This window comes from Dreissena polymorpha, chromosome 10, assembly GCF_020536995.1.
Source record: "Dreissena polymorpha isolate Duluth1 chromosome 10, UMN_Dpol_1.0, whole genome shotgun sequence".
Taxonomy (NCBI): domain Eukaryota; kingdom Metazoa; phylum Mollusca; class Bivalvia; order Myida; family Dreissenidae; genus Dreissena; species Dreissena polymorpha.
The window spans coordinates 15,571,976-15,584,891 of record NC_068364.1 but is presented as its reverse complement, the minus strand read 5'-3'; the positions used below and the strand labels follow the sequence as shown (position 1 = coordinate 15,584,891).

At 33.2% G+C, this 12,916-nt stretch overlaps 2 protein-coding genes across 2 annotated transcripts; both read left to right on the top strand.

Moving 5' to 3' along the window:
- Positions 1-1,928: 1,928 nt before the first annotated feature.
- Positions 1,929-4,178, top strand: LOC127848769 (uncharacterized). Its single transcript, XM_052381371.1, has 2 exons — positions 1,929-2,275; positions 2,975-4,178. Exons 1-2 carry the CDS (start codon positions 1,984-1,986, stop codon positions 3,562-3,564), a joined length of 882 nt encoding a protein of 293 aa, XP_052237331.1. The 5' UTR covers positions 1,929-1,983; the 3' UTR covers positions 3,565-4,178.
- Positions 4,179-8,216: 4,038 nt separating this feature from the next.
- LOC127847179 (adhesion G protein-coupled receptor E1-like) lies at positions 8,217-10,508 on the top strand. The gene is made up of 5 exons (XM_052378903.1): positions 8,217-8,338; positions 8,947-9,075; positions 9,376-9,476; positions 9,879-10,031; positions 10,143-10,508. The coding sequence occupies exons 1-5, from the start codon at positions 8,285-8,287 to the stop codon at positions 10,489-10,491; spliced, it is 786 nt and encodes a 261-aa protein (XP_052234863.1). The 5' UTR covers positions 8,217-8,284; the 3' UTR covers positions 10,492-10,508.
- The last annotated feature ends 2,408 nt before the right edge of the window (positions 10,509-12,916 follow it).

Below are 12,916 nucleotides of genomic sequence, written 5' to 3'. Positions count from 1 at the left end.
TGCTTCTAATGGACAGCCGATGGTTAAAATAAGTAATATTTTAATGTGTCCGAACAGTCGTTAGTGGCTTGAGTCTTAAGGAAAATGCAGACAAAATGTTTATTACCCCCAAATTATCCTTAATACATATATTATGTCTTTATAAGCAAAATTTGAGGCTCGTATAAGCGGCTAGTGTGTTAACAAATTGGGATCTTGTATAAAATGACACGTACAAGAAAGTATTTAAATCTTTAATAATGCATTATGGTCTCGAAGGTAGGTTGTAGGTTATACATGTAACATACTCATGCAATAATGAAATAATTGGGCTTCATGAGTTGAAGTATTTTAGATTATGTTTTCTTGTTACACACGCATTTTACAAGAGTTCTATCTGAATTACCACTAGTGTGCGTAAACACATGTCACACTGTGAAAATGATTGAACAATGTTGGAGTATAGATTTCCAATATGCACAATTCCTCAATATTGCTAATTGACGCAGAATCTCACAAACAATAAGTATGCACTTAGCAATATGGATTCATTAACTTTTAATCGACTCCAACTTAGGACATAGCTTCACCTTGTTTAAAATTAATATAATAAAGCATAGTAAACAATTTGCGATTACATGAATAAGTGACTAAACGGATGATAATATAAAGTGTACATTATAAACAAAGACAATGTAGAAAAGCTATTGCTTATTTGTCTGTAGGTGAATGTTCAGTATTTAAATTGACCATTTTTTCTTTACATCTTATTGCTTGTATTCTGTACGCAAAACAAACTGCATGCATGTCTGCTTTACAACAAAATGTTAGCCTATTGTTTATATATTGTTTTAAATTTTACATTTGCTAAATATCTGAGGTACATTCTGGTGTTGTGTGTGCAAAAGCATTACACATATATAATGCAGTGCTACATAGAACTACGCATGCGCACACTAAGCGTGCATTGGTGTTTGTATGATTGTTGTGGATACCATAACTGTTTATTGCAAAGTACCGCATTTTATTATTTATACCATTACAAGGCAAAACAGATTTAACAGTTTGAAAGTTTCACAACGTAGCCCTTTCCTTATTTCTTTATCCCGAATACAATATATTATTTAAGTTCTAATTGCAATATAAAACTTGACACACCATTCAGATTAATCACTGTCATTCATTATTGAGTGGATTATAATAATCAAACAATAAAAGTAATCCGACTTTTACTTTAATGTAAAGTAACAAGACAACGAAAAACGACATTTACTAAAGGGACAAACCGATCTCCAACTACAGTCAAACAAGAACGCATGAACTATTAGTAAACATCGTTGCGTATGGCTGTTTGTTTACTTGACACATATTCTAGGAAACATCGCGTTTTGGATCGCTATCAAAAAGCTATTTCTATTTAATTTTCTTTCTGTTTTTCAGTTTCGCTAAGAACGCATCGTAAGCGTTAATTTGCGTAGTTTTACCTAAAATTACTTTTGTTGCAACAGTTTAGATATTGTTTCACTGTGACTCTTAAAATAATATTCACTTCCGTTTATTTTCACTAAACACTTACACAATAACATTTTAACTGAAAATTACACAATAATGTATAATAATATATTTAATTATTGAAAGACAATGAACGACTTCGTGCTTAAATCGTGTACACGATGTTTCGTTTAAAAAAAAGTAAAAACACTTGATATAGTAATGAACATCTTTGCCAATTTTACATCTACGATGAAAATCCAACTTAATGCATGACTCCTTTAAAATCAATTTGTGCATGCGTTCTATTCGATTTATTGGCTTAATTTACCATTGTGCTGTTTTGCTCAAGGCGATCGAATTTAAACTTTTAAGAATTGATTGGTATTAATGCGACATTTTAAAGCGCAATTTATGCATCTTATTTATAGTTAATCGAACGGATGTAAATACATAAATACAGATACAGTTATAGACAGGCATCAATACACACAGTTATACGTATAAACGAAAATGGATGAAACTGTTATTATATGCGTTGGTGATAAAAGATATAACATTGAAATAAAAACCATGTGCAAATATTCCTCGTTGTTCAGTGATCTTTTAAAAAGTCTCCGGAGGGGCGAAGGTAAAGTACCTCGTGTAGCAGCTTCGAGCAAAGAAAGCAAGCACGTGCTGTTACATAGGAACACCAACGTCTATGAAGACGCATTCGTGCTCGAAATGATTGGAATCCCTAGCGAGGACGTTAAACTCACGTTAGACACGATGACTACAACGATGGAGGATACATCGTTTACTAGTAAGCATATGCCTTTGTAAAGCCTAAACGTATATCGTAAATAATATTACGTTTTGGCAAATATACATTATATATGGAGAGGTGATGCTTCACTACAGTTATGTTAGAATAGAGTAAGTTAGCCCTATGTTATTTTCTTTACAAATATAATTTAAATATTTGATTACAATCATTTGAAGTATTGATTACTTATACATTGTAACAGTTTATGTAAAGTATATTTTGTCTTTTGGGTAATACAACCTCAACCTCACTTCTCAAATTTGATTTAAAAAAAACAAATCAATTCGATAACCAGACATGTCATTATAAATGTAACGAACGTATTTCACGCGGTGAAGAATTATAAAGGGCGATCAATGTGCTAGTAAAAATAGGACGCTCATGTTTAAAATTATTTCCCTTGGACTACAACGTAAAAAGTCTGATAATTATTCCAAAACATGGTTATACGACTAACGCATGCCGATCAACATCAAGTATTTATATTTTGAAATGAAATGAGAGATATGCGGTAATGATACGTATGTGTTTTGGGTAGTTTTGCAGAGATACATTTTTGTCTGTGTCTAGCAATAAATATGAATAAAAAGTAATACATCAAGATTATGATTTATAATGCTGTTGCTGTAACCTTCATAAATGATCTCATAATACACCTGATACAAGTATATAAATATAAACAATAACGTTTTGCAGGAAGTAACCTATTGCGAATGTTGCCAGTCGTGAAGGAGCTGAACATTAGTCACCTTCATCGCCGTATTGACAAAGAACTACTTGCAATATTATATTCATCTGCATCCAGCTCTAATGTGAACATGATCTTAGAAAACCTCCAAGTGGCTGAAATATATAGCCTCAGCCGTGTGAAAGAATGGTGCATTGGTGCATTTGTACCAAAATCCAGTGCACATGATCGGAATACGTTATTAAAGGACTTTCACATTTCTGTTGCCTCGAAACTGGAAATCCTGAACAGAATGGCGGACGCTGCCTTAGACAATTATGACAAAGAGTTGAAGAATTTACGTGATGAATCAGAACGTACTTATAAACAAATAGAGGCCAACAGAGCCGAATTCGTTGCCCAGACCGATATATGGAAGAAGGAATTAGAGAAAAGGGTTCAGGTCGTTATCGATCAAAACGAATCCCTCCATAAATCATTTATCAAAAGCGATGGCTTTGAATGGGATAGTGAAAAGTTCGACGAAATGATATCATCTTCTTTCCACGAAAAGAAAATCTTCAAGGAATTGGATCAGATAAAAGAGCAAACGAAATAAATGTTTGAAAAACTAGGATTGATAAAAGATGAGGCTTTGGAAGCAAAGATGGCTGAAGAAAGGTCTAAAATATTCGTCAATGAGAAAAACTACACGACGGGGGTTAATTACAACGACCGGGAAATTCGCAAGGCACTTAGCACGCTAAACAAATCATGGGACAACATAGAGAATAGTATAAAGTCATATAATCTAACTGTTCTTGAAAATATAAAACAATGTCTAGAAACATGTCGACTGAACGAAACCGTGCGAAAGTCCCTGACATCACAGTTTGCCCTGCAGACAGATTTCGAAGAACTTTATCAGGACCTTGATAAGCGTTTAAAAAAGCTTACTGAAACTGAGATTGATTTAAAAGAAAGTCTTCAAGAGCTTAAAAGAGCAAAGTTGGAAATCCAGAAGTGCCAAAGGAGAGAGCATGCTATACATACATGGGTGAAGCAAGGAAAACCTACGTTGGACAAATCTAACAAGTGCTCGTGTTTTCGACATGCTGAAATGACAAGAAAACTAAAATCTCAGTGATGTTTGTAAGAAACTTGAAATAATAACATACTAAAACACACGTAATACCATTCGTAGCAACATAATTTATACATATTTATTAAGTAAAGTTCTGCAGACGTTTGTTCGGCAGAAATACAATTATCGATCATTTAGTAAATAATAAGAAAAAAGACATGCATTAAATTTTAGTTTAAGGCGTTATAATTTAGATATAGAAAATCGTAAAACGTAATTCTTTGCTGAAGTAGATCTGTTCATTTTATAAATATATAACTTTTTCTATGAAAAAATATTCGATATGTTGTTTGGATAGATCTACATTATTTAAGCATTAAAACAAACAAATATTTTTGTCCGAAATATTATTCTTGAAAAATAATTCAGTAAATGTTTTCACAACTTGTATTGTTCTTAAATTAAAACACTGATCATGCAATTATGTTAAATGACATTGAAAAATTACTCGTGCTGTTTTCCATTGTATTGTTTATATATAATACTAACGGTGTTGATGGTGACTGTAAATAAAATAAGTACATTTAATATTAATATTTTATATTAATATATATTTTATGGACTTGTTGTACATATATCTATTTGATGTGTTTTGTTTGCAAATACCTAGTAGAGGTCATTCATAGCATGTCTTTTTTACGTATGCACCAAAATAACTCAAATACACTTGACTTCGCAGTTGTCTTTTTTCTTATAAACTCTTCGTTGTGTGACTCGGACGACACAATTATTGTGTTTTACACGTACGTCGAAATCTGTCATTCATATCGTAAATGGTATAAAGCTATGGCCTGAGATTGGAACGGTCGATTAAAGGGGCCTTTTCACGTTTTGGTAAATTGACAAAATTAAAAAAAACAACAATTGTTTTAGATTCGCACATTTTAGTTGTAGTTATGATATTTGTGAGGAAACAGGAATACTGAACATTTACCATGCTCAAAAATATCCATTATACGCATATTTTGACAATAAAAAAACCCTGAAAATTATAAACCGTTGCAACGCGAAACGATTGAATGATTTACTGAATTCTGTTGTTGTCGTTATATTGTTTGATACTACGAAGAGTGCGTATGTTAAGTATAAAATCCATCACTCACTGTATGAGCACGGATGGCCGAGATGTCTAGGCGATAGACGTTTACTTCAGGAGACAGTTGTTTGAGCCCAGCTGAGTGTTTAACATCAGTCGATCCGAACGTATTCAATCAGTCATTTACATACGTTCGTCTTCATGTTGATACTAGTTGTGCTCTCTACTTGAGTCTCACAAAAGACAATGTATTTATTAACTTGTTCTCCACGACTGCTTTAATAGGCAATATGTTACAAACTATTTTACAAAACACTGGAAATTCTGTTTGTATTGAACATATTTAGTTCTGGCAATTTCAAATATCATAAAAATACAAAGGCAATTGCTCCTCTGCAAGCATTGTCCATTTACAAAAAGTAGTAATACCACGTCACACACAACTGGCTAGCGTTCTTACTGTGTTACTGCGGCGACACAGGACGCGGTAAGAAAGCTATGGAGAATGCATAAAGACGGCGTCTCAAATCTAAGAACGCCGAAGGTTGCAATCGCATTAAGACTGCGTTTGATATGATTAAAGTAAACGCCAAGGCTTTTAATTATTCCGGTGTCCTGGTTAAAACGCGAAAGGTTCGCTTTCAGGACGCCGTTGTTGCCATAGCAACGCTATACTTACGATAATGTCACAATTGCGTAGTACAAGATACGAGAAAACGTACTGTAAACGCCGAAACGCCGCCGATGCTGGGTTTTGCCTGTCTCTCATATCTTGTTCGTATCTTACGATACCAAAGCGTTGTTATAGCAGCATTTTTAATGAGAACTAAGGTCTTCTTTGTCAAAAGGGTATCTGCCTTACCCTCAACCGTTTATGAGAATAGCTTCCTCATAAAAAACAACGGAGATTATTCTCTATGTAACTTCCCTTCGAGTTCGTTAAGGTCGATCCAGATCTAAATTATTTGTCGGATTTGCTGGGGTTTCTTTACGTCCGGTATTGAAGTAGACTGTGTGTAGAACATTAAACCTCTCTCAGGATAATGCGTTGTTGTCCTTCTCACTTCTTCTCACCCCCACTACCCTTACTCCCTTAGCATGTGTTCAAAACGATGACCTAATGGATAACACAAAAAACACTGTCTTCAAAATTAAAGCGGATACATAAATGCACGGTTCTTGGAAATAAATCAGCATTTTTATACACGCAGTTCGCACGCTGTATTGACGTAGCGAAGTCACAGTGCAAACGTCAAGGTCACAGTAGAGTTGTAGAAGATACCACAAGATCGTAGTGTGGACGCCGTGACGTCGAGATCGCCGCGTAATCGCAGTAGCATCGAAGTATAAACGCAAAGCAAACCCTTACGACGTAGTACTAACGGCGCGTTCATGCAAAGATGACGGGTAAAATATAGCATGACCCAGGCGCGATAGTTTAGAAGAACATCGGCATGCAAAGTATGACTGTCGATAAGTTCAAAACTGACTGATTTGATCGTAGTAAGGTGGGACGGCGGTTTGAAATCATTTTTAATAAAATACCAAATCGAATGTTCAAGTACTTTTTTCTGCCCAAACTTCAATAACAAGACAACTTTGTACAGAACAAAATATGCAACAAACATGAAAACTTGAAACATACTTTAAACTCAGCAAATGATACAACGATTAAATGTAATGATATCATACCGAAAAGGTAATGAATACCAGTCTTAATAACGCTTTAGACATTGGACGTTGTAAGCGCGAACTCCACGAGATGGTTATTTATTTAGGTGTTGAGAAACATCAGTTTTATTCATAATGATTTTATTACTATAATCAGTGGCATAACGAACGGCATCAAACTGCAATCAAATTATATATAAGACCATTTATCTAATCTTAAAATTAAAATAAAGTATTTTGATGATAAATTAATTTGATCAGTTTCTGTCCACATTTAAGCATAAAGCTCAAACTAAAATTGATATGTTTTATGTATTTTCTTGTCATTGTACTTTGAACTTAGTATCACAATGTGTTTAGATCTTGCAATTTCGGTTAATCTCGTGTCGCCATAAATAATTCATCTTACTTAAGCCTAGTAACAAGCATACCTCAATACCAAATAAAACAATGTTTTAAGATAGAAATATTTTGTAACATAGGAAGCATCTTTACGGGTATGCCTTAAAAGCCTAAAATATTTTTGACTTTCATCAGTAAATCGCAACATGTTATTCGGTAAATTAAGTGAATAATACAAGTAAATGACAACTTTATCTTTTCACTGTGCCTCGTGTGAAATGATAATTTGTGATCACTTCACTTCTGGTTACAACTAATATACTTTATATTTTTATGAAAAGAAGGTTAATTATTTTCAAGTTTTAAAGTGTATTGACATTCTGACTTTGGCCAAGAACATATGTACAAGATATGGAATCGTTCAAAGAGGTTAATAGTATAAGCGTCACTGTAAAGTTTTGATATGTTCAAGTATATTTAAGAAGTTTGTACGGTTCAATAAATGATGTAATTAAGTAACATCGGGCAAAAAACTATCATACTTATTTCTAAGTACTGAAGTATTTTTTGTTATTTATGATGTGACAGTACACTAAAAAGTATGAATCTCACTCCCGACTTGCGTACATGAGTTAAATAGTATAAATTACCAATTATGATACGATTATACGCATTTACTCTAAAATCGACAAATAAAGTGTTAATTATTATTTGAAATAAAAGGATTTTGATTTAAATACTGATTTCGTTAAAAAAAATAACATTTCATAAAAACAAGCACTATCGCACGCTAAAAATGTTGCAAACATATTGCATTTGTCCATTGTCATAATACACTCTTGCCATGAGTTGCACTATTAAATGGTTATGGACTAAAGTGAATAATAAAATTATGGTTTGGCTTATCTGTGCCAAAGACATGCACTATATTTTATTAAAAATGGTGTTTGTTTAAGATGTTCGTTTATCATCTAAATAAGTATTTTTATTGTGCCAATATATTGCTGTCATTGTTTTATGATTCAATTGGGGTTTTAATAAATCTAGCATATTAAATGACGACATAATTCGAAAAACGCTTGGTCTTACGCATCAATCTTCAAAACCACAGTACTCTTATTGTATGTGTTTTAGAAGTAACCAATTATGAAAACTGTACTGTGGAATATTATTTCGTTTCAAGTCATTTTGGTTGGCTGTGTAAGTATTTATTATTAGTTATAGTATGTCATATAGTTACTATATACGTATACTTTTGTAATGAGTGTAACCTAAATTCTGCAGTGTAGATGCGCTTTTTACTTATCGAAAAATACTGGTCTCATTAAAGTTTGTAAAAAAGCATCGCAAACGTATTTGGCACTCATATAGAAATGGATATATTGAATGGGTTACGCATGTACGAAACGAAAATATACCACACGGTAATGTGTTCTTAAAAAAAGATGCTATTCTTTGCTCATTTATAATTTTCATTGTTCCCTTTATATTTACGGCCATCTGAATGAAATTTAAAATATATTTTAACTGCCTATGACTTTACGAATCGAAACAAAGTTTTTGTTTAGTTTAACATCTAACTGTGCACACCTTCAAAATGCGTACACTCATTTTTGGGTCAACAATTTTAGAATATTATGTTCTTTTCTCAAGTTAGGATTTCGAATTGGATTTGCATCTAACTAAACATGAACATGAAAATGACATTGTTATTACGTGATACAAACTCAACCAACCATGTATTGCAATTATCAAATGTCACAACGGTAGTTTCTTAACACAAAGAAGACACCATATATTTTCTACAGCAAGTGTTACAAGACAATAATGGGGCGACTCTACAATGCGGTAATAACATCTGTCCCTTCTGGTCGACGTGTACTAACAATACCCTGTCTGGCGAGATGGAGTGCGGATTTTGCATGGCGGGATTCATGGTAAATTTATTTTATCAGTAAACTCGTTTTTATCATAATTCATTACTGTTATATTTCTATAATCAACGGTTGTTTGCATTCTTCAAGAGCATCATCTATATGATGCCGAAGCGAAATAACCTTCTTTGAGAAATGGACGTTTCAAACTAAGTATATAAAGCACTTTGCATTCCAAGAAGCCGATTTTTAATATCGTTTCATTGTATAGTGTCTTTTTATCATTAATTATCTCATTCAATGATCTGTTTAAATTGCAGTTTATGCTAAACTTGAGTTAAACGATTATGCATATATATCAAGGGCAATAATTGCACGGACGGAGATGAGTTTACAATCCTAAACTATGATCCGTGCGCTCGCCATGGGACAGGTACCTGTGTTAACACTCTCGGGGGTTACAAGTAAGTACTCAATCCTACAGAATACAGAAAAACCTTTCCATTTCGCATAAATCCGATAGCGTTGCTTTTCGATTCAAAACATTTCTGATAGTGTTGTATTTGTCGATAAACTGGAAGTTGGAGTTTAAAAATAAATCAGTGTTATCACAAGAGTGTTTAAAAGCAATGCATCAAAACAAAACAGTTGTGTATTCGAAGGCGCACTAACATAATATTATTTTAAGATTGACATTGTGTTGATGTTTGTGCAATTAAAATGAGAAATAAAACAGCGTTGATTATAAACATACTATTTGTATGACTAGTTTAGTTTGTTTATCCACCACCGCTATTCAAATAAAAAACCCCGAAACCTTTGACAAAATTATCATAATTCTTTTATGATACATTTTTAAACCACAGTTGCACCTGCCTAGTGGGTTGGACTGGACCGCGATGCCAATACTTGGACGAGAACGTCATCGCCTCGGACCGAGCCTGTCTTCGAGGATTCGTGAACAAAGCCTTTAATGACACGTACGCGGAAAGTCAAGATATTGATGAATGCAGTACCAGGTTAGAAATGTGTACAATATTGAAGTATGCACTTTATTGTTTTGGTTAAGTTTGCAACTAATGCTATATTCGTTTTAATTATGTCTGGTAGTTATCTTGTTGTTTTCACAGCAGCACTAACACGTGTGGATTCCATCAGCACTGCAATAATACTGCTGGTAGTTATAAATGTGAATGTGATATCGGCTGGGAAGGCTCAAACTGTGGAAAAGATATAGATGAGTGCACACGTGCAAATATTTGTGGTATAAACCAACACTGTATAAATACTGGTGGCAGCTACGTCTGCCTTGGAGATACTGCAAATTCGTCTACGACAAACACTGTTGATGGCGGTCATATGCACATTGTACATAGTTCTGCATATTCGAAGCAAAATCCGGAGAACCAACAGGAAACAAAACTTGATGTTGTTCTTGGCTCCGTATTTGGCACCGTAGCCTTAATTTCCGGATTTTAAGTGGCACTGTGTGCATATAAAAAGTGCAAGTAAGAAATAGGTTTTAAATGTACGTAACACAATAAGCGCTGTTACACATATTAAATTGAAATCGTGTTTCAATATTTTATAACATTCACGCGGTTCATCGTATTGTCTTCGGTTCATAACCGTCCGTCAATGCGTTTTTAAGAGCTTCCTTTGTATTAACATGTTCAAACATTTATAATAATAATATTCATCGCCAAAGTAAGTCATCGTGTATATGTTCCAGCAAGAAAAACAAGGTGGAATCTAAGACCGAAAACGCTACCCAGGATGTGGGAAGTAAAGGCCACGCAAGGATCTTCATTATTGAATAAGATGGACGTTTCAAAACTGCTATATTAAACATTATACTTTGTAAAACACGCGTTTCTTTGACTGTTTAGTTAAATAACACTGAATTATGTTAAAACTAATATTTGTATTGTACAGTGTTTAAACAAGCTTTCAAATGTGGTTTCTGCCTTGATTTGAGTGTACACATATCTACAAAAGTAACATTCACATACAGCCAACTTTTTACGTACAACGGACGTGCTTATGTCTTACTTACGTTAATTTATAGTTATGAGTGTCGATTGAAATGAATGTCTGATTATTAATTTTAAATATTCGAGTATGATAGTCAAGAAGAAAAAACTTTTATCAGTTACAGTTGAGCTATTCGCAGATTCAAAACACCTACACCTAAGCAACTATATAATTCAAATTAAAATATCAGATGCGCCAGTGGGTTGAAAATCAATAAAAGGTTTTCAATATTTGTTAATGGTGGTCTGCGTATATGTGGAGGGCATAATTCTTTGGAACATCGATGACATCTAAAATTACAATACGCGCAATGTACCGCGGAAAACGAATGCATTGAACAAGTATTTGCTTCCTTATCAATACGTCGATTGATGGGCTATTATTGTGTTTAAAAAAGTCACAAGCTCATTAACATCGATAAGTACAACTGTACCACCTACGTGTTGACTTTCACAGTTTAGGCATTTTAAGTGACGAGTACAGCGAAGAACATGAACTTATATGATTCGCTTGCCAAACCATTGCTTTATAAGACTTAGGCAATGTGTATAAAATATTAGCTCAATGTTTCCTCCGGGAATAGGCATATATACGTTCGACGAAATTCTTTGTAGCCATGTTCGTACATATAATTTAAATTTGATGAGATAACGTGTTCAATCGACGTTTAAAAATTTCAAGCAATTGGACATTGCATTGTGAAGAAACATTACATTTTAGTTAATTTAGTTTGTCATATTAATTAGGTTGCAAATACGCTCTCGTATATTTTTTCACAGATCCAAATCACAGCAGTCTTGACAATTATAACAGACTGCTCGTGCGCTAATATCTCATATTATGGTTCATATTAAACGTGTTGTAAATTGGCCAATGGAAGGAAGACATATACATTCCAAGGTTGGTACTAAGTCGATACCATATTATGTAACACATTATCAATATAACATGCACTGAAACCAAACAGACACTTTCCAAAAACAAATAGAAACAAAGTCATGTATGCATAGCATTTCTATGCCTGCACGTAAAAACGTGCTATTATTATTGAATCGTTTTGTAAATCCTTTTGCTATATAATAAGCAAGCAGTTTGTCAAACACAATCAACAAGTAAAGTAAACCATCACACGTACATATACGAAAATTATATAAATAATTTTGTTACTAGTGTCATATTTGATCGATTTTAATAGACTAGAATTCTGATTAATGTTCACTTGTATATATTTAAAAAGGATAAGTCTACCATTATATCAAACACTTTTCTTCTTCAATTCTCCTTCATTGCTTTACCATTGTTACCTAACGTATAGAAATTTAACGTAACTTAAGGTACAGACATCATTTCATAATATAAAAGAAATCTTAAACGTTACTTTTCACTGTGTTTTGAACCTTATAGCCTTATAATATATATAAAAAACAATAACAATACTACTACTACTACTAATACTAATAATAATAAAAACAATAATAATAATAATACTACTACTAATAATAAATATAATAAATATAATAATAATAAATTAATACAAACAATAGTGTGTGTGACGGCCAATGTAAACACGAAACGGGAGATACTCAACAATGCATGCCAGGATAGACGTACAAAAGCTTATGAAAAATGCAGCAATACATGAGTCGATATATATTTTAAACTCTTAAATCTTTTGAATTTCTTCAAACCTGCTTTTTAATGGTATTCACACTTCGGTGTTGTTAAATATCAATATGATTTGATGAATATCACTATACTTAATTACATTCCCGCAATTCACTTGGTATAATCAAGAGTCTATGTTAATTTTTGTTTAATGAGAGAACACAGTGACTTTAACCTAGTGACCAAAATGTAGTTTGAGCTGTAG